This window comes from Mastigoproctus giganteus, chromosome 4 (genome assembly GCF_048544385.1).
Source record: "Mastigoproctus giganteus isolate SK-2022 chromosome 4, ASM4854438v1, whole genome shotgun sequence".
Lineage (NCBI taxonomy): Eukaryota > Metazoa > Arthropoda > Arachnida > Uropygi > Thelyphonidae > Mastigoproctus > Mastigoproctus giganteus.
In genome coordinates this window covers 41,074,993-41,098,673 of record NC_143578.1, presented here as the reverse complement: position 1 = coordinate 41,098,673, position 23,681 = coordinate 41,074,993, and the positions used below count along the sequence as shown (strand labels likewise).

Here is a 23,681-nt window from a genome sequence, read left to right as displayed (position 1 = left end):
AGGCACATAACGGCACGTCGCAGGCAAATCGACGAACTGTTTCACAAGAAAATGCAATACCGAACATCAATTTGGCACTGTGAAATATTCTGACTTGTGTGAATATGCTTAAATATGTGCTTTGTACATATGAACGTGCACATACCTTGGTGTACTGTCTGCCTCACAACTATGTACATACTCATATCTATTGAATGGCTAATGCTACGTTTTTAATTGTTATGTAATCTTTTATACTGCACAAATTTTTATACTGTACATATTTTTATATTACCCTATATCAATGTCAAGCCCCTGGCCTCCTGGCTGTGACGGGCACATTATTGTATCTGTATCTTTACTGTACAATAAAGATTTTCTCTCTCTCTCTCTCTCTCTCTCTCTCTCTCTCTCTAAATTTTGGAAAATATCACTCTGTTTTTCAGTTGTTAAGGGCAAGTAATGCCGATATTATTAAAGCTAATTGCATAATGTCATAAAATATGCTTGTGACAGTTTTGAAGTAGATATAGAAAACACTGTACTGAAAACTTCAATTTTTTTTCTGTATCAGCTAAAAAAAGGAAAAACTTATAATCATTTTTTTGACTTTGTGGAGCTGGACTGGTCTGAATTGGTATGCCAGGTACCAACGAGATGGTTGGCCTTAACACCAGCTATTAAAAGATTACTTCAAAACTGGTCTGCTATTAAGAGTTATTTCCAAAGTATTGATGATTGCCCGAAATATTTCTCCAAATTATTTCAAAGTGAGGATACAGATTCAGAAATAAAATTGCAAGTGGTTTTTAACTTTTTTGTCACTGTTGGAGAATTGCTAGATGTTACTACTAAAATTCTTGAGAAAAGTGACTTGAGTATTGTGGATTCATACAAATCAATGACAATGATCAGAAATAAAATAAATCAAAGAATCCAAGATCAATACTTCGGAAATTCCGTAAAGCAATTTTTGAAAAAGTTACCCCAGTGCAAACAGAAAAAGATTGTTGATGAATGTTGTGATTTTTATTCAAATCTATTGCAATACCTAGAAAAAAAACTATGACTTCAGTGAGAAAAATAAGTGTTCTAAGTTAATAAACTTTTCTCTGGAAACAGAAGAAATTAAATATCAAGATTCTGAAATGGCAATTGATATTTTTCAACTCCAAGAATGTGTAAATCTGGACGAGTTGTATGAAGAGTTTTGTGAGAATAGGTTGCAGTAGCTGGAAAGTGTTAAATGTACAAGAAGTGATGTGCACAAGTGGCTTGATTTTTTTCCCGAAGTTCCTAAAGAAAATGTACTCAATATCAGTAGAATAGTAGGATATTTGTTAAGTATTCCTGGCTCAAATGCTTTAGTAGAAATGGTGTTTTCGTTAATGAAACTGAAGTGGGCAGATGTCAGAAACAAAAGTCACCGAGAATTAATCAAGGCAGAGTTGCAGATTGCAATGAATATCTCTTTTATATGTAAAGAGTTCCTTCAGTATGTAAAACAGGATAAACAATTGTTAAAAAGGGAAAAATGTCAAAACAAGTACAATTAAAATATCAGACAATTTGAATTTTCTTGTATTTTTTAAAACTAATTTTATCGACAAAAAAAATCTTCCCTTTTTTTTTTAGGAAAACCTGACAACACTAGGTGATACAGAACCCTATAGTAGATATAAATTACTCTGTAATCAAGTCACAAAGGCGGTTAGGCAAGCTAAGGCAGATTATGAGAAGTCTCTGGCAAAGAATGCCAAAAAAAAGCAGCAAAGGCTTCTATGCTTATATTAACGGTAGAAGGAAGGTACTGAATCACATTGGGCCACTTGATGTCAATGGGTTAACTGTTGATAGCCCTGCTCAGGTTGTTGATAAATTGAATAGATATTTTGCATCTACATTCAAACATGAGGAATTCTTTATGGGAGTGGATGTTGGAAGTTTATCAAACTCCAACGGGGAGCTAAGTGACTTTGTGATAACTGAAAGGAGAGGGGAATAGAAATTGTTGAAGATGAAGAAAAAAGGGGAACCTGGGGTGGATGGATCTATTCAATCATATTAAGGGAGGTAGCAAAGGAGGTAAGCAAACCCTTAGCCATAATTATGAAAGCATCCTTGGATTCCAAGGAGGTTTGTGTGGACTGAAATGTGCAAATGTATCCCCAATTCAAAAAGAGGGATCAAAAGGTGACATAAGTAATTACACACCTGTCAGCTTAACATTTGTTCCAGGAAAAATAATAGAGTCATTGGTAATGTTAAGCTGCATGACCCTCTGAACAGGAATGCAATTATACTGCAATCACAGCATAGATTTGTTAAGGTGCGGTCTTGTCTAATCAATCTGATAGATTACTATGATGCAATGACCAAGGAACTGGATGCAAAAAATAATTCTGATATCATATACTTGGATTTCAAGAAGGCTTTTGATCCTGTTGCACATAAAAGACTGTTGTACACTGGTGTGCAAAACTTAAGAACCAACACTATTTCTACAGGTTACAACCACAAAATCAAACGAAACAGCCTGTGGTGATTTGCATAACAGTAGTCATTCAGTAGAAAGCTGGTGCACATGCAAAAATCTGAATTGTGATGAGAGGGCTCACATAAACAGATAAAAGCAGCAGTTATGTGCAAATTACTGAATAGTGAGCACGATTGTTACAGACACTCCATTGGTTTCATACAGTGCTACAGGCAGCAAAATGGCCGGTAAACAACATCCAGATGACTTTACCTGGGATTAAATAATTGGGAAGCTTGAGGAAGGTCGAAATGTGAGGAGTATGGCTGTAGAGTTCAGTATTGACCACAGCATCGTGTCACATGCATGGTCAGCCTTCAGAACGACAGGTCAGCTGTTCAAAGGACCAGTGGTGGTCGTCCACAAAAAATAATGCCCAATGATGACCGCTATATACTCCTACAGGCCAAGAGGGACCAACACCAGACAGCAGGATCCATTGCAAACCAGTTGCACAGGACGCAGGATATTGCAGTTTATTGTGGCCAGGCAACTCCACAAAGGTGGACTGTTTGCCCAACGGCCAATATACTGTGTCCCTTTAATACCTGCCCATCGGAGACACCATTTACAGTGGTGCACTGAATACAAGGACTGGACAGCAGCACAATGGGGTAAGGTACTCGTTATTGATGAGAGTAGATTCAGTCTCAGCAGCGATTCTGGACGTCAGCTAATCTGGTGAAAGGTTGGCACACAGTATCACCCCACAAACATCACTGAAAGGGATCGATATGGCGGTCGAGGTGTTCTCGTCTGGGGAGGGATTATCTTGGATGGACATACACAACTTCATATACTGGAAGGCGGTACTGTGACCGGTGCATGCTGCTGTACTGAGGTAATCCTTCCCCATGTACGTCTGTTCCGAGGTGCCATTGGCCCCGAGTTCGTGTTTATGGATGATAACACCACACCCCATTGCACTGCAGCTGTTGATATGCTTTAGGAAAGTGAGGACATTGTTCATATGGATTGGCCTGCCCGTTCCACAGATCTAAATCCCATTGAATACGTACAAGATGCTCTGGAGAGATGCCTGGTGGCACATCCACACCCACCAGAAAATGTTCACTAGCTGAAGATAGTGCTGACAGAGGAATGGATGATGCTACTGCAAGAACTTAACAATAACATTGTTCTAAGTATGGACAAGCAGTGCAAAGCCTGCATCAACATTAGGGGTGGCCATATCTCCTACTGAGGACCACCTCTTCCCTTTGTTCCATCTTTGGCAGTGATGCATCTGTATCATGGCAGCCGGTGCTATGTTGCCATTTTTGAATAGTCCCTCTGTACTGTTTTGTTTCCGTTGTTGTGTTCGTGTTATTTCCTTCATCATTTCTGTACCTCACGAGGTTCCTTTGATATGCTTTTCCCATATCCTGGCCACTCCTATGAGAAGTTACAGGTGAAAACCTGACTGGTCCTTAAGTTTTGCACACCAGTGTATAAACTGGAGCAATGTGGCATTAAAGGCAAGTTACTGCTATGGATAAAGGGATGGTTAAGTGAAAGAATATAACTGGGCACTGCTCTTTATGGACAAATGTTATTAGTGGAGTTCCCCCAGGGTTCAGTGCTGGGCCCATTGTTGTTTTCAATATTTATTAACGATACTGATGAAGGTATATCAGGCTAAATGTCAAAGTTTGCAGATGATACACAGGTTGGCAGGATAGTTAACAACAGTAATCAGGGTGAACTACTGCAACAAGATTTAGAAAAATTAGGTTGATGGACTGAAGTTGGCAGTTGAAGTTTAAAATTGGCAAATGCAAAGTACTGCATGTTACTTGCGGTAATCTCAGAGTAACTTATCAACTATGTGTAACTACACTGAGGGTGGTAGTAGAAAATGAAAAAGACGTCGGGGTAATTGCACAGTTAGATATGAAATTCTCCGAGCGGTGCAGATCTGCTGCCAGTACAGCACATGAGGTTTTGTCAATGACATACAGAAACTTTGCTAATAGGGATAAGGAGGTGATTATTCCTTTGTACAAGACCATGGTTAGGCTGCACCTAGAGTATCATATACAGGTCTGGAGGCTTCACTTTAAAAAGGTTGGTTGGTTGGTTGGTTATTAGAAGTTTAATGGCGCATCAGCATCTAAGGCTATCATGCGCCAAGTCTAAGGTAATAAAATATAAATATGTAAAAATATAAAATAGCGTATCTAGTTAATATATTATGCACAGAAATATGGCATAAAACATTTACAATATGTTAAATATTAGGGCAACCTAAATAAAACTATGTAGATTAATCAGTTGTAAAAATCTAAATACATCTGACACATTGTCATCGTCTGATAAAATCTGCCTGAGTGTATAGGGCTCAGACAGATGGTTAAAACACGAACGGCGTTCATTACTAAAATATGTACATTCGACTAAAATATGACGGATAGTTAAAATTGCTTTACAATGTCTACACACAGGACAATCATCAGCCCTCAGCAAATACGAATGCGTCAGGTGAGAATGTCCTATGCGTAGCCGAGCAAGAATTACTTCCTCCCGTCGGACCCTGCGCTGACTAGAATGCCAAAGCATTATTTCAGGCTTAATTTCATTCAGCTTGTTGGTAGGGCACCCATTCCAAGATTCTTGCCAACGCGCGCATAATTTTTTGTAGATCAGTTGCTTGCAGTCTGTATAGGGGGACTGACAAGCGGATGCGACTTTGTGGCATTGCTGATTTTGCTGCCGCATCAGCTAAGTCATTGCCCCTGATACCAACATGGCTAGGGATCCAACAAAAGCGAATATCGAAATTTAACTCTAAAAGGGAGTGTAATAGTTGCTGCACCCGACATAACACTGGGTGAGTGCTTTTTACATTGGATAAGGCCTGTAATACGCTTAGAGAGTCCATATATAGCATGCACTTTTGGTAGTGGTGGGTTTTTATATGATCCAAGGCCAGTTCTACTGCGTGTAGCTCTGCAGTGTATATGCTACATTCACTTGGAATACGACTACAGATTGTTTTACTTGGAAAGACACAAGCAGATCCCACAAACTCTTCAGATTTCGAGCCATCTGTATATACCGGCAAGAAATCAGAGTGTTCGGCAAGGTGTGTTGCAAAGATTTGCCGATATATACATGGCGATGTGTTAGCTTTCAGCCAACTCCTAAAACTGAAGTCACAAGACGGAGATCGTATATTCCAAGGGGGAAGATCTTGCTTGACTGACATTGATATATTGTCCAACGTGAAGCCAATATCATGAACCAGCTCTTGAATCCTGATACCAAAAGGCCGACTGGCAGTTTTACGCGTATTATATAGATTTTCCCACCGTAGCATATAAATAGATGTCCACGTGGGATGGTCAGGCAGGGATTTTATTTTTATAGCATATTGTAGCGACAATTGCTGACGTCGAAGCATCAATGGTGGTTCATTGGCTTCAACGTATAGACTTTGGACAGGCGAAGTACGGAAAGCCCCTGTGGCAATCCGAATGGCTTTATGGTGGATTGGGTCAAGCCACCGGAGTACAGAAATTCTAGCAGAAGAGTAAGCTTGGGAACCATAGTCAAGTTTAGAGCGAACAAGTGCTCGGTATAAATGCAATAATGTGCTTCTATCTGCTCCCCAAAAGATGGAGGCGATAGCACTGAGCATGTTCAAACCCCTCATGCATTTTGCTCTAAGCTGACGAATATGGTGTAGGAATGTCAGTTTTTTATCAAAGATAAGTCCCAAAAATTTTGTTTCTGCTACCACAGGAATTGGATTTTGTCCAAGTCTGAGTTCCGGGTCAGGATGTAGATTCCGTTTGCGGCAGAAATGCACGCAAACGGTCTTTTGGGAAGAAAACTTAAATCCATTAGTTAAAGCCCAGGAACTAAGGTAATTGACTGCTTGTTGCAATTGTCGTTCAATAACTCTCATGCTACAGGAATAACAAAAAATACTAAAATCATCAACGTACAAGGCACTATTTACTGATGGAGGAAGCTGTTTTGTAATGGAGTTAACTTTGACTGCAAACAGCGTAACACTGAGGACAGAGCCTTGGGGAACTCCTTCCTCTTGACAAAAAAGGCGGGACACACTGGATTTAACACGAACCTGGAAGAGTCGTTTAGATAAAAAATTCCTTATAAAAACAGGGAGGTGGCCTCTCAAACCAAAAGAATAGAGGTCTTTTAAAATACCATACCTCCAGGTTGTGTCATAAGCTTTTTCCATGTCAAAGAAGACTGATACCAAGTGTTCACGCTTTAAAAAAGCATCGCGAATCGCTGTTTCCAGTCGGATTAAATGGTCCAAAGTGGAGCGATTCCTTCGGAAGCCGCACTGAATCTTGTTCAAATGGTTGTTTGCCTCGAGGTAATATATGAGGCGGGCATTCACCATTTTTTCCAAAATCTTACATAGGCAACTGGTCAGTGCAATTGGACGATAGTTGCTGGGAATTTTGGGGTCTTTTCCTGGTTTTGGCAAAAGCGAGAACGGTTGCTCTACGCCAAGAAACAGGAAATTGATCCTCCAAATAAATTCGGTTGTAGAGATGTAGCAACAGCTCTAGAGAGTGAGATGAAAGATGTTTTATCATCTCATACTGAATTTCATCTGGCCCTGTGGCACTCACTTTCGAGGTAGCAAGTGCAATGGTTAATTCCACTTCACTAAAAGGCAGGTTATAAGTTTCGGCTTTGCTTGAAGGGAAGTTAAGTTTTTGTTTCTCCGCTTTCTTCTTTAACACTAGAAACTCAGCAGAGTATGAAGTTTCAGCAGATATAGTGGAGAATACTTCTCCTAGAGCGTTGGCAATAGCAGTTGGGTCTGCTAATGTACAACCATTATGTTGTAACATAGATGAAGGAGCTGATTTGTATTTACCCTTCATCTTCCGAATTTTATCCCAGACAACTTTGGTACTGGTCATCTGGTTAATTGAAGATGTAAACTTGACCCAGCATTCCTTTTGGCTCTGTCGGCGTATAAATCGTGCTTTAGCACGGGCACGTTTAAAAGCTATAAGATTTGCGGTGGTGGGGTAACGTCGGAATTTTCCCCATGACCGATTTTATAACTTTCTTGCTTCTTTACAATCTTGGTTCCACCATGGCTTTGGAAAGCGTGGAAATCGGGAGGATGTTTTTGGGATTGCAGTTGCCGCTGCGTGGATAATACACTCTGTGATATACTTCACTGCTTCATCAATTGATTCTTGCTGAATTTGTACAGGATCAAATTCAGTGAGTAGTGAAAATTTACTCCAATCTGCTTCATCATACTTCCAGCGTGGAATTCTAAATGGATGACAAGGTTGTCCATTCACAATGGTAGATATTACGGGGAAATGGTCGCTTCCATAAGGATTCTGTTCCACTTCCCAGGAAAGCAAAGGTAGCAAAGAAGGCGAACAGATGGAAAGATCGATGGCAGAGAAAGTACGGGTAGGCATATGGAAATAGGTGTTTATTCCCATATTTAGTAACGACAGGCCGTTATTGTCGAGAAAACGTTCAACAATACGACCTCGTTCATTAGTTTCTGCACTACCCCACAGGGTACTATGTCCATTAAAGTCTCCAAGAAGGCAAAAAGGAGAGGGCAGTTGCGTAATAAGATCGTTGAGATCTACCTGGGAAATGTGTGTCCCAGGAGGCAAATATATAGAACATATTGTAAGTAAAGACCCTATTGCTAAACGAATGGCTACTGCTTCTAAGTTAGTGTTCAATTGAACTTGTGAGAAAGGGGTATGGTTGCCCACGAGGATTGCGACTCCTCCATGGGCCGGGCCATCCCCGTTTCTGTCTTTACGAACAGCAGTAAAATTTCGCAATATGGGGTCATCATTTGGCTTTAGGTACGTTTCCTGCAAGCAAAAGCAAACAGGTTCATATTTGCGCATTAGCATTTTGACATCCTCCATATTTCGTTGGAATCCACGACAATTCCATTGCAGTAGTTTAGCCATTATTACTTGGAATTAGTGGGACCGTTGACTGGCTTCCGAAGTGATGCGGGTTTAGATTGACCCGCTTTGGGTTTTATTCTGCCTTTGGGAAATTGAGGGCGCCCAATATCCATTTCTTCCTCCGGATGAAGATCTAGAATAGATTCTTCCACACTTTCAGCTTCCTCATTTACCTCCATTTCCTCCTGTACCTCACTAATAACAGGTGGGGTTTTTGTTTGAGGTGATTTTCCTTTAGGTGCTACTTCCTTAGTTGGTATTGAAATGGGAGTAGCGACTGCTTTATCTTGCTGTGCTTGTGTCAACAAGTATCTAGCTTGGGGTGCAAAAGAATCACATGGCGATATTGATATATCAGTTTGCGTCGAAATTGAAACCTTCCTCAAGACTGCTTGTGCATAAGATTTTCCAGTGTTTGCTGGTGTTAACTGTTTCTTTGCTTCCATATATGGTATGTTCTGTTCCGTCTTGATTTTTTGAATTTGTTTTTTGTCTTTCCATCTTTGGCATGCTCTTGAATATGCAGGGTGTTCACCGCCACAATTCAAGCATACTGGTTTCGAGGCAGAACATTCCTTTGTGTCATGTTCTTTTGCTCCACAGCGGGCACAAGCAGGAGATCCACGACATGACATCTGAGAGTGGCCATATTTTTGGCATTTGAAACATCGCAACGGGTTTGGAATGTATAGCCTTACAGGACAGTTCAGATAACCAGCCTTGATGGAAGTAGGCGGTTTAGGTGTATTAAATGTAAGGATAAGAACCCTAGTTGGGACTAATTTTCCCTCCTTACGCATAAATATCCTCTTAACGGCTGTTACACCTTGATCTCTCAGTTCGGTGCATATCTCCTCTTCAGATGTTTCAAGGAGATCCCACTCGGCAATTACGCCACGCGATGTATTCAATGTCCTGTGCGGTGATGTCTTAATTGGAATGCCCCCAAGAGATGTTGCTTGGAGAAGCAATTCTGAATGTCGCACTGAAGACGTTTCTACTAAAAGGTCACCCGATCTAAGTCGTTTTACCGACTTCGGGGACCCTGCCAGCCCTTCGAGACCCTTCTGAATGAAGAAGGGCGACATTTTACCTATTTCCTTTTCACCGGTAGAATGTATGATAAGGAATCGAGGTACAGGAGGTGGTGCAGCGTCTGTTCGGTGTTTCTTTTTTGATGACACATTATCTTCATCAATTTCAGGTAGGGACCTCGTAGAGGCCCCAGAGGGGTTTGAAAGATTTAAATTACTCATAAGAGTAAAGAGAAAATGTCTGATGCCTAAGTACCTCACCCACCACCGAGCCCAACAAGGGGACGCCCACTCGTGAACTAGCAGGTACTGCGTACACGAATGGGACGCCGAGTTCGCTTAGAGCACCATACCCACGTTACCAATAAGTCTTTATCCCGTCCCAGGACCATAGGGAGGGAGACTTATTGGAACGCAGTTGACCCTAGCAGTATAGAACCACCCGCCGATTGATCCCAGTCGAGCCGGTCCGGGACCACCCGTCTCGTCGAAGCAGGGGCCAAAGTGGTGTATTAAGGCTGGGCCCCTTAACCACCAGGATCCCCCTTTCCGCTTCCACGGGTCGCGGCACACGGCTGCACACGCCGGATTCCAATGTTGTAACCCTGGAACCAAGGTATGGGCGTTGGATCCCAGTGATGCTAATCTGGAAAACCAGCAGCATCACTGGGAGGTCCCCTCACCACGTACAGGTGCCCACGTCGAGGGGACTTTAAAAAGGATGTAGATCTGATTGAACAGGTGCAGAGAAGAGAAACCAGACTGATGAAGGAACAAAAGAGTGCTCTTACCTAGAAAGATTTCAGTTCTGCAACTTGCCGTGTCTGGAGACTAGGCACCTGTGGGGTAATCTGATTGAGGTGTTTAAGACCCTGAATGGATTGAGTAAGCTGAATGTTAATGGCATTCTTCCTCTTGCTGAGACTACACACACACGAGGGGGCATAAATTTAAGCTGAGGAAGGATGGTTGAAGGATAGATTTGAGGAAGTTTGCCTTCATCCAGCGAATGGCTGACTGTCAGAATAGGCTTCCGTCTGTCGTTGTAGAAATGGATGGTTTGAATATATTCAAGGAAGAACTGGATGGGGGGAGAGCAGGGATTTCCCCCGTCTCCACGTTGCTTTCATTGTGGGTGTACCAGTTCGCTGGGAATGCCAGAGATTTAAAAGTGTGTGGGCTTTGTATTTGTGTGATATCATGCACCATTGTTCATCTGGTCGTTTAGCCGTTGGACCTCTGCTGAGGCCCAACGTTGCCCCACTTTCGCCCCGTGGGGGCAGACCAGGAACCCAGTAGACTTAGTTACTCTGGCAGGTCCTGTCACATAATTTCCTGAGATTTCAGCAGCTAGGACCTAAAAAAAAATAAAAAAATAATTTTTTTTTTTTAACTAATTGATTGCAGGAGAGTGGTGTCACTTGAATTTGAAAAGGCCAAAATATGGGCAAAAGGTGATTTGACATGCTTAAATTTAGGTGTGTGGGGTTTTTGCTAGCATACAGATAGAGAGGGGAGGGAGACTGAAGACTGGGGGAGAAAGGCAGAAGTATGGGGCCAATAGAGAAGGTGGCCCCAGGTTTCAGTGGGGCAGGCCCATGCACCACTAGAGAGGAAAAGTGGGGGTAGCGAGGAGGGGAGGAGATGGGGAAAAGTCCCCCCAGGAAAATGTAATTCAAAGATGAAGGGGGCTAGGGTGACCTCTTCAGGTCGCCATAGGGCATTTGGCAACTAAGCTGCATTTTGTTTTGTCATTTCTAGTTGCATCCTTTATGGGGCCCGCCCTGTCCTTGTATTTTCTTATTTCTGCTTTGGGTGTTTTCTTTGGGGAGGTTCGTTCCTTATTTGTCTCAGCTGGTGGTGAATCACTGCCAGCCAGGTGCTGCATCCACCATTGTTGTCTGGCTTGGTCAGGTTATCTCAATTTGTCTTTCAGTGCTCAGGAGGATTGATCATTGTAGTTGAGAGTCATACTCGAAGTGTGTGTGTGTGTTTTTTTTTTTTTTTTTGGCTGATGCTATATATACAGACAGTTCTCGCTTTATGATTTTTTTTTTTTAAGTATTAAGTATCAACCAAATCGAAAATATGAACATTAATTGCAATAAATAAATGCTAAACATTCATAAATATGGCATTTCAAACCCTGCACATGGCTATACAAATACAGTACTACTGTACATTGATTTCTTTGTTCATTCATGCAGATGAGAGCGTCTCACCGACACACACAACATAAAGCAGTTACCACGCCGACGTTACAAAGAGTAGTTGTGTTGCCTTTCATTTTCGCTCTCTTGTCTTATTTCTAAATTATCCCTCTTATTAATACTGTACAGTATGCCAAAATGAAGTAATACTACAGGGAGTGATGTTAATAAAAAGAAACAGAGAAGAAGAATAACATTGGAAAGAAAATGAGATTCATGCGGCCGGAATGATTGTTAAAGATCTATGTGCAAAATATTACCTAAGCACTTCAACTGTGTATACAATTTTAAAGGATAAATAAAAATATTTGAAGAAAGTTAAAAATGCTCAATCCATGCAGTCTACGTGGTTACGTACTAAAGAAGTTGACAGCATTGTTTCTCAAATGAAGAAACTTTGAACTATAAGAATAAGTGATCAAACACAACAATTGAATATGCCTGTTACCTATGCTACTCTTCGTGCAAAAAATCTTTATCCATTTTTGAGATGCTTAAAGACAAAAAAGGGGTCAACTGTGGATAAACAATTGTTTTGTTGACCTTTATTTAACATTACTATGGTCAAATTTCATTGTTGAGAACATAACCCCTGTTTATAACATTATGTCTATGGGAAATAAATTCCCATTTTACAAGTTTTTGCTTTACGAGCACGCGCTAGGAACAAATTAACTCGTAAAGTTGGGAACTACCTGTATAAGCTTGCTTTCTTGCGTCATCCACTACCACTACTGCTACAGAGCAATCATATATGGAGACTTTATTTCTCTTCTGAACTCAAACCCATTTGGTTTTAAAAGAAAACTGAAATGAATGAGCAAATATAGACTGAATTTCAAAATTACTAGTGAAGGTAATGCCACTCTAGCACATACGGTTCTCCCTAATGAAGCAGTTTTGAACAAACAAATATATACTCATAGCATCGATGGATACATGGATGGTCAAATCATATGCACTATTAATTACAGAAATAAGCTCTTGTGATTAATTTGATATAGTTTTTTTTCATGTTACATATACATAATAAAGTTACTAACTATTCAGTTGAAATTATTATTTGGTTTCTTTAACAAAAGGGAAAGTAAACAATAAAATAACGCTAGTGGGGTACATACAAAGGACATGCATTACAATATAAAAATGTTTACAAACCTGACATTGGTGTATAAGCTGATATAGTTCTTTTAACTTTTCTTGAACAACAGTGGTATCTCCATCCTTCTGCATCTTGCCTTTTCTCTGTTCCAAATGTTGTACACACCAGCTTACAGTAGTGGTTTATTATCGCCAGTGTTCTAGCAATGTTTTGAGATAGCGTTCAGATGTAATGCAACCTACCCAAAGAACACAGCCCCAAGATATGAGAACTATTAATGCCAGAACCTAGAAATATACATCAACAATATTAATTAACAAAGTATAAATTTTAATTATGAAAATACATCTACATTATAAATAATAAAAGAACAGCATGCATCAAATATCATCTCATAAAAAAAAATTTACTATGACATGAAATATTCAAATTATTTTCATTTGCACATAAGACTATCTTGGAAAGTTCACTGCACATTTTTAAAAATGAAGCAACACTACTATATTCATGCCCAATAGCTTCCTTCAACTATTCAATGTTACATGGCCTCAATTTATAATGGGAGTTTAAATTTCCCCAAATGGAGAAGCTCAAAGGAGATAAAACAGGACTTTATCTTCCCATTTAATTTTAATTTCAATTTAACTGAGCATAGAAAAAAGTTTTGTTCATAAATTTTATTGTTCTCAAAGTTCATATTACTTATGATTGATTTGTTATAAATGTCTCCATAGTTCACTGTGGAGCTATATATTTGGGGGAGATGTATATTTTGTATACATAAGCCATGTGGGCATTCATTATAGAGTAAAACTGAATACAGTAGACTGTCGAAATAACGACACCCCAAATAACGGAACATTTGAGCTAATGGCACATTGAGTTCAGATGTCTTGCAGTGCCAAAAAAAGAAAACGGCAAGTCATGTGATTACTGTATTTGTTTACGTTCGCCATTTTGAAAGTAAATTCTCTATTGATATCACAGATTATACCACTGTTTTACATTTATTTAAAATTAAAAATCCCTCACTATGGCTCCTAAAGTTAATAAGCCTCATACAGAGGAGAAAAGAAGCACAACATTAAAGCTTAGTGACAAACTTGATATAATCCAAACTATTTCATTAAGGTCACCCGGAAAGTTAATTCATATACCCATGTGTATTGTGTCTGTAAATTGCGTGTGTTCTCTGGTCAACTTGTCTGCTTTTCTAGATGAAAAATCCACAGTTTCTGAGAGGAAACCTTGCTATCTACACCTGAGACCGACTAACTCAGCCATGGAGTGAAAAAGCCCATAAAAGTTCCTCGTGTCATCGACAGGATTTGAACCTGAACCTTTTCCATCTGGTGTGGGGAGGACGGTGATGATACCACTGTGCTACCTGTGCAGACTAAACTTGATATAATAAAGAAAATAGAATGGGGCGTAAGTAGGAGTGTATTAATGGCGGAATATAACATTGAATCATCAACATGTTTATGTTAGTTATGTGCAGTTGATAAAATTGCATTATTAGTCTCTCTATTTCTTATTTAGCCTTATTATATGTGCATTAAATACATTAAAAATAAAACTTTTTTGTACTTCTTTTAGCTAAAAGAAGACATCTACTGTACTTCTTTTAGCCTTCCCTGGTAATTAGAATCAATAAATGAAGAATTTTGCTCAGTATTTACATGACGAGTGATGTTCAACTTTAATTTCAAAATAGATATTGTGACATTATGTTGTTGTTGTTATTTTGGTTTTTAGGAGCATTAGCAACTAAGGCCATATTGCTCCGGGATATGCAGTGGTCATTCCCTGACCTTTCCTCATCCTCCATATTTGGTGGTGATGGGCTCGAACCCCGGTCTAATCAAGAAGTGTGTGCTATGCACTACTGCTCCTTCCCACCTGGCTACGGAGGCGCCTATTGTGACATTAGCAACATCCAGTGCCGGATTAAGGCACGGGCTAGTGTGTGTGTGTGTGTTATGGGTGTTTAATGGTGCATAAGTTACACTGGCTATAGTGCACCTCACTGGCTAGTAGGGCCCTTGCCCAGGATGCTAAAAACAGAAGAATGATAGGGCAAGAAATATATCCTTAGTAAAAGGGCACCAAAAAATCTTTCTGCCCAGGGTACAAAAATACCTTGGTCTGGCTCTGCCATATGCTGGCCACATCAGTAGGCAATGATTTTGCTTTTAATTTCTGGCAACAGGGAAAAGGAAGCCCACTCATGTTTTATAACAAGATTATGTTTTCATATGGAAGGGTTGTTGGCTGAATTTTAAAACAGGGTCCCCCCCCCCAGACTGCCTCAGTCTTAGGGTGTTTATCCCCCCCTCCTGCTGTTTTAAAACAGGAAAATCAGTGCCCGATTTTAAAACAGTGGCAAGGGGGGAGAGTATAAACACCATAACTAACACTAAGAATAGCGGGTTAGGCATGTTAATGCCTTCTTCCTCTTCTTCTCGTCGCCATTTTGGAAGGGGGACCCTGTTTTAAAGTTTTACCGGGTTGTTTCTGATGCATATTTATAACATTGTGTATGGGATTAATGGCACTTAACATTGTCTCTACCTGAATGCAACTATGACCTTCAGTGAGTGTTCAGTAACTTTTTTTATTTCTTAGATCAGTGTTTCTTAAACTTACCATAACTGCATACTTCTTTTAAGAGTTCAGTCTTACTGACGTACCCCTTCTCAGGTGAAAATATTTTAGGAGTAGTTTTAATATTATTTTTTCTAGACTAGAGAAAATACAGTAGAATATATGATATCATTTATTGATATATAATAAAAGTTATAGATATATACTATATATAAAAATAATAATTTAAAAAATGGAAGTAATAATAAAAATCAACAACCATTCTGAGAGGACAGCATAGTATATATATGGTGGATTCATACCAGTCTGAAATTAAAGTACGCATATTAATTAGTGAAGAAAGCACATTTTGAATCCTTACTATTTTGGTCAGTAAATAGTGGAGGAAAAGTGAAATTTATATTAAAATGTATAAATTTAAATGAAGTTTAAATTGTTATGTACCAAGCACTTTTTTTTAACGTTTTACAGGACAGCTAACAACATCCACTGAGCAATAAAGGATTAATCAAAATTTAACAAAGCACACGTTTTGAAAAGACTATTGTCACTATCATTCTAAAATTAACTCAATTACTATTCATATATTCAACACAGTGGAGTTTATTCGCAGATGAAAAAAGACAGCAAGCAGTAAACAAACGGCATAATTATCAAGTGATTACATCGTACAGATGTCTGGCAAAACGTTGCTTGGGTCACTACATGTAAACAAACAAATCACACACACACAACACAGTGGGCTAATACGCATATACCGGATCATTTCAGAGTGTAGTCCAATAAAATTTGATGAAGGGAAGAAAAAAATATATAAGAAAACCCGAAAAATCATGAATTATATTGCTATATCATTTTTTATGATTCAATAAACTGATATTGCAGTTCTATTAAGAGAAGTTTTACACACTCTGGGCCGGATTTAAACTTGTGGCCCTAAGCTATAACATGTATGAGGCCAGTGGCGTACTACCATGTAGGCAGGCAAGGCAATTGCCTCCGGGCCCGTGCCCTTTAGGGGTATGGCGTCTTTGGCTGTCTCCTGTGTGCAATTTTCATTTAACTAGAGGCCCGAACATGTTCTTTGCCTCCGGGCCCGAAAAAGGATAGCTACGCTAGTGTATGAGGCCCTTCTCTCTTACAGTTCACCCGTGACAATATTAAATGATTTTTTTAAGATAGAGAGGCCCCAAGCTATATGTAGCTTGTTTAGCTTATGTGTAAATCCAAACCTGTACACACTGCAAGGTACTAAGGGTTCGGGTTTTCATGTTCTGATTCAATAAAGCGGCTGATTCAATTAACCAATAATTCCTATAAGCAGAACCCAATGTATTAAATTTTAATAAATTGTTTTCTGCAGCTTAAAAAAAAAAAAAAAACTATAATAAAGTAAAATAAAAAATTCTGCCGTGTTCTAAAACGGTTTGGGTCTTAGATTATATCAGAGAGCACACAACTTTTAACTTACCGAATTAAGAATCCTTCTGACTGCTCGTTTGCTATATTCCCACATTCACCTTCCTCTGCCCCAAGAACCTAGTGTTGTCTAAATATAAATATCAACTATTTACTTTAAAAAATTAAATAACAAAGTACAACAACACAACACTCTAACAACTTCTATAATCAAAAATACACAGTAGTGACACCTTTGTGTAAGAAAACAGTGGAGTGCTCATAATATAAATATTATTGCTGAAAACATGAAGGGGAGCAACTTAAAAAAAAAAAAAAAAAAAGGCCACTTGAAATAAATAAATAAAATAAATTTTATGTTTTACGCCGAAACGACCACAAGTTCAGATGAGTTCACAAAATAGAGAGAATACAACAGCACCGTATTTAGTAGTCACTGGCTTGCACCCCAGTCACTCAAAGCAAGTGTACTTATGCACCCTCGCGCTTGATCTACAGCATGACCTACGGTATATGATTTATGTGGCTACAGTATAGGATTACCTCATAGTTATACTACCAAAAAGCAATAGGGCACTGGAAATTATCAACAAAATGTATTAATTCAAAGAAATTAATAAGTAATTAATTGTTGGCCCACCTTTGTCAATGTCCCTGCTTGAATGACTTATGGTAGACTTTCTGCTGATTTCTGGAATAAAAATGTATTGAGCTCGATTGATCATTTTAGCATTCGTGAACTAACAAAGAAGGTCTTTTTCGCCTTACTTTAATCCTACATTCAAATTCACCACAAAGATGTTCATTTAGATTAAAACCGATTACCTGTGTTAGCCACTGCAATATCCTCATGTTATTCTCTTTAAATGACGCATTCACAATTACAGGTGAATATATGGGGGGGGAGCTAAAGCCCCAAGAACATTTTGCATTTTGTCTTATATTGTATAATTGTATTGTCACGTAAAAATACCAATGTAGAACTTACAGGAGATCCTGTAAGTTCTACATTGGTAGAGATAAAAGAGCTCTTTTATCGCTACCAATTGGTAGAGATAAGATGGAGGGTGTAACGGTCACTTCAGTAAAATTGCTACAGCAACAATGTAGGACACACAGCACTGTGCAGAACATCAATGTAGATTGCAGCATTAATGGTTCCATACCCTGTGATTATAGACCTGTTCCATATAACGAGAGCCATTCCCAGCACAGCCCTTGGAGGTAGCACAGTTGGTATAATCACAGTCCTCGGCACACAGGGTGGAAAAGACCTAAGTTCGAATCCCTTCAATGATGCTAGGGACTTTTATGGACCTTTTCGACAACATGGCTGAGTTAGACGGCCTCAGGCGAGGGTAGCTAGGTTTTTTATCCAGCAAACAGAAAATCGACCACAGTACACGGACCATTTACAGACATATTATAAACGGCACAATATGGCTTAAGTTTCTGATGTGCCTAAAACACAACAACAATTTCCCCTCACAGCCCACGACACCTCTTCCTACCAAATTTACCTCTACCTGCAGTTGCAAGTAATTACAAGTAGAGGCATCACACTCAGGAAATAAACGTTCTTCAGACAACCTCCAAACTCATCCATCAGATCGGAAGATCACGTGGCTTACTTCGTCCCACAGACGACTCTTTCCATAGATTCGGATTTAATGTTATTTTGTGCCATTCCAATCGAACGTGTGCATTGGTTTTTGTTATCAAAAGGCTTGCTGCAGCTCTACCGAGAAATCATGGTACACCGCTCTCAGCTTTTAAAAGTTTGCCAGTGGCCATTCATATCCCTAAACTAAGATTCTCTACGGTTTGATGGCAACATGAGGTAACTTGCAGTCTCGAGGTGGGTCGACTCCAGTCGATCTGATAATGATAAATTTGATGAATATAAGGTGCTGGTCAAACCATCAAAAGCAGATATCGTTGAGATATCAGCGACGCAGTGTCACACAGGTACACTGGTGTGCAAAACTTAAGGATCAGTCAGGTTTTCAACTGTAGCTTTTCATAGAAGTGGCCGGGATATGGGAAAAGCATACCAAAGGAATCTCGTGAGGTACAGAAATGATGAAGGAAACAACACCGATACAACAACGGAAACCAAACGGTACAGAGGGACTTTATTTAAAAATGGCAACATAGCACGGGCTGCCATGATACAGATGCATCACTGCCAAAGATGCAACAAAGGGAAGAGGTGGTCCTCAGTAGGAGATATGGCCACCCCTAATGCCGATGCAGACTTTGCACCGCCTGTCCATACTTAGGACAATGTTATTGATAAATTCTTGCAGTAACATCGTCCATTCCTCTGTCAGCGCCATCTTCAGATGGTGAACATTTTCTGGTGGGTGTGGACGTGCTGCTAGGCATCTCTCCAGAGCTTCCCATATGTATTCGATGGGATTTAGATCGATGGGAACGGGGAGGCCAATCCATACGACCAATGTCCTCACTTTAAAAAAGCATATCAACAGCTGCAGTGCGGTGGGGTGTGGCGTTATCATCCATAAACACGAACTCGTGACCAATGGCACTTCGGAACAGACCCAAATGGGGAAGGATTACCTCAGTACAGTAGCGTGTAGCGGTTAGAGTAGTACCGCTTTCCAGTATATGTCCATCAAAGATAACGCCTCCCCAAACGAGAACACCTTGACCCCCATATCGATCCTTTCGGTGATGTTTTCGGGGGGGTGATACACAGAATAAAAGGGTAACAGTGGCTGCAGGCAGAGGCAAAAGTGATTCTTGCACAGCTTCGATTAGAATGAGCAGCAGCCTGGAACGCAAGGTGATGGAGATTTTCAGGACTGTCATAGTGCAACAAGTAAATACATGGGCTGTTGGGCTGTGTTAGGGTAATCAAGATTAGGAACAGGTGCATGTATGCTTGCATGTACACCAATGCTAGGAGTATACTTAATAAATTTGATGAGCTTGAAATGCTTGGGAAGACATCAAAGGAAGATATTGTTGGGATATCACAGACGTTGTGTCACACAGATATAAGCAGTGCAAAATTGGAATTTGGGGAGTACAATGTGTACAGGAAGGACAGACAGGACAGAAAGGGAGGAGGGTCTATGCTGTTAGTTAAGAAAGACATAAAATCTAAGGAAGTGCACCCAACTGATGTTGGTGGACAATGCAGTGTTGAGTCTGTTTGGTGTGAAATAAGCACTGGGAAAGGAAAAATGAGAGTAGGTGTGTTTTATAGGCCAAATTATTCTGATGAGTATAATGAGCAATTGTGCAGAGAAATAGAGTTGGCCAGTAAATCAGAATGTCTTATAATGGGGGAATTTAACTTTCCAGATAGTGACTGGAACTTGTGGATTGGTAACTCGCACACTAGCAAGACTTTTGTTGATTTATTGAATGACTGTTTTCTACAGCAACAGGCAACGAGGGAGTAATATTGTTGATCTGATTATTAGCAGTGGTTATTCATGCATTAAGAATTTGCAGATAAAAGTACCACTGGGTGACAGCGATCACAATGTACTGATGTGGGAATTAGTTGAATATGTAACTACCATCAAGGCTAAAGGGAAGAGCTTTTGTTTTCGTAAAGGTGACAACAGAGGTCTCAGACAGTTTTTAAATTCTGTACAGTGGGATCAACTGATAATGTTACCAATGTTGAATTCTGAATTGAAGCCTTCAGGGAATTAATTTTGGAAGCTACTAGGCTTTTCATTCCAACTAAGAAATACTGTTCAAGGTTTACGCCTAAATGGATGTCAGATGAATTAATAAGGCTTGTGGCAGAGAATAAAAATGCATGGGATGCATATAAAGTAGCAAGTAACACAGGAGCCTATGGCAGGTATAAATTAGTCTGTAATCAAGTCACAAAGGAGGTTAGGCAGGCAAAGGCAGATTACGAGAAATCTTTGGCAAAGGATGCAAAGAAAAACAGCAAAGAGTTCTTTACTTATGTAAACTCTAGAAGGAAAGGGATGAATCAGATTGGACCACTTAACATAGATGGGTTGACTATTGATGATCATGCTCAGGTAGCTGATAAACTGAATGAGTATTTTGCATCTACACTCACACATGAGGAGTTATTCAATGAGGGGAGTGCCAGAAGTTTATCAAACGCTATCAAGGAGCTAAGTCATTTTATAATAACTGAGAGCAAAGTGTAGAAGAAATTGTTGAAGCTAAACAGAAGGAAGGCACCTGGGGTGGACAGGATCTATCCAATTATATTAAAGGAGGCAGCAAAGGAAGTAAGCAAACCCTTAGCCATAATTATGAGAGCTTCCTTGGACTCAGGGAGGTCCCCATGGACTGGAGGTGTGTAAATGTATCACCAATTCACAAAGTAGGTTCAAAAGGTGACACAAGTAACTACAGACCAATCAGTTTAATTTGTGTTCCGGCGAAAATAATGAAATTACTGGTTAAAGAAGCATTGCAGAATCATCTAGACAAGACTGCAGTAATAGTTAAGACACAGTATGGGTTTGTTAAAGGGAGGTCTTGTCTGACCAATTTGATTGATTACTATGATGTGGCCAAAAAACGAACTGAATGCCAAACGTAATTTTCATATAATATACTAGAATTTCAGGAAAGCTTTTCATACGGTTGCACATGAAAGACTGCTGTACAAATCGAGAGAGTTGTGGCATTAAGGGTAAGTTGCTACAATGGATAAAAGGAAGGTTGAGTGGGAGAGTGGTAATCAATGTTATTAGTGGAGTTCCCCAAGTTCGGTGTTGGGCCCATTGTTGTTTTGTATATTTATCAATGATATTGATTAAGGTATATCGGGTTTAATGTCCAAGTTTGCAGAAATTACAAAGGTTGACTGGTTTGTTAACGACAGAAAGACAGTATGCTACACCAACTGGATATAGATAAGTTGGGAAAATGGGCTGATAAGTGGCAATTGAAGTTTAGCATTGACAAATACAAATTACTGCACATGGGTAGCAATAACCGAAGAGAGAGTACCAATTGTATGGCATTAGCATTAGCATTAGCATTAGTAGAGGCATTTGATGCAAGAAAGCAAGCTTATGCAGCATCAGCCAAAAAAAAAAAAAAAAAAAACACTTCCACTTCACCCGTCTGTTCGTTCAAAATACCTGTCCAGCTGAGCCTTAAACTTATTTAGGCTATCAACCTCCACTACAAGGGATGGAAGTCTGTTCCACCAACCAACCACCCGCTGGCTAAAGGCAAATTTCCGCACGTCTATCCTACATCTGTCCTTCCTCAATTTGAATTTATGCCCTCTCAGATGATTATTCTGAGCTAGAGGAAGAATCCCATCAGCATTGAGCATGCTCAAACCATTCAAGGCTTTATACACCTCTATCAGATCACCTCGCTGGTGCCTAGTCTCCAGACACTGTAATTTGCAAAACTTAAGCCTTTCTTCGTAAGAGCACCCCTTTGTTCCATTCACTAATCTTGTTGCCCTTCTCTGTACTCGTTCCAGCAGCTCTACATCCTTCTTGAAATGAGGCCTCCAGACCTGTATACAGTACTCTAGGTGTGGCCTGACCATTGCCTTATACAAGGGAATAATCACCTCCTTATCCCTGCTGGAAAAATTCCTGTATATCATTGACAATACTCCATGAGCTACTCTTGCAGCCCGTCTGCACTGCTCAGAGAACTTCATATCTGCCTGCACAACCACCCCCCCCCAAGTCCCTTTCATTCTCTACCACTGTCAGTGTAGTACCACAGAGTTGATACATTGCTCTTGGGTTGCTGTTTCCCATGTGTAGTACTTTACATTTGTCAATGTTAAACTTCATTTGCCACCTCTCAGCCCATCTGCTCAACCTTTCCAGATCCTGTTGCAGCAGCATTGTGTCAGTAGTGTCCTTGACAACCCTGCCAACCTTTGTATCGTCTGCAAACTTGGACATTAAGCTTGATATACCATCATCAATATCGTTTATAAATACAGAAAACAATAATGGACCCAACACTGAGCCCTGAGGGACTCCACTAATAACATTAGTCCACGATGAGTAGTGTCCATTGATTACCACCCTCTGTCTTCTCCCCCTCAACCACTCCTTTATCCATAGCAGCAATTTGCCTCCAATGTCACACTGCTCCAATTTGTGTAGCAGTCTTCCATGTGCAACAGTAACAAAAGCCTTTCTAAGATCCAAGTATATAATATCAAACCTATTCCCCGCATCCAGTTCTTTTCCAGATCTTTAAAAAAGTTCTTTAATATAACTTTTGTGACTGCATCATAGTATCCAATCAAATTGGTCAGGCAAGACTTCCCCTTAACAAAACCATGCTGTGTCCGAGCTATAACTGAAGTCTTGTCTAAATGATCCTGCAGTGCTTCTTTAACCAGTGCCTCCATTAATTTTCCTGGAACAGAAGTTAAGCTCACAGGTCTATAATTACTTGTGTCAACCTTTGATCCTCCTTTGTGAATTGGGGTCACATTTGCACATTTCCAGTCTATGGGTACCTCCCCTGAGTCCAAGGAAGCTCTCATAATTATGGCTAAGGGTTTGCTTACTTCCTTTGCTGCCTCCTTTAATATAACTGGATAGATTCCATCCACCCCGGGTGCCTTTCTTGTGTTTATCTTCAACAGTTTCTCCTCCACTTTACTCCCAGTTATTTCAAGATTCTGTAGCTTACTGCTAGAGTTGAATACACCTCTGGCATTCCCCTCGCTGAATAACTCCTCATGTGTGAATGTCGATGCAAAATATTCATTTAGTTTGTTAGCTACCTGAGCAGGATCATCAACAGTTGACCCATCAATATCAAGTGGACCAATCTGATTCATCCCCTTCCTTCTAGAGTTTACATAAGTAAAGA

General features: G+C 39.9%; 1 protein-coding gene across 1 annotated transcript in view; it reads right to left on the bottom strand.

Moving 5' to 3' along the window:
* Sgf29 (SAGA-associated factor 29) overlaps positions 1-17,031 on the bottom strand; it is a 47,342-nt gene extending 30,311 nt beyond the window's left edge. Inside the window, exons 1-2 of the mRNA XM_090371498.1 lie at positions 16,891-17,031; positions 12,869-13,099 (exon numbers count right to left, since the gene is read on the bottom strand). Of these exons, the coding sequence (XP_090227624.1) occupies positions 12,869-12,943 (75 nt within the window). The 5' untranslated portion in view covers positions 12,944-13,099; positions 16,891-17,031. The remainder of the gene's footprint in view (positions 1-12,868; positions 13,100-16,890) is intronic.
* Positions 17,032-23,681: the final 6,650 nt, after the last annotated feature.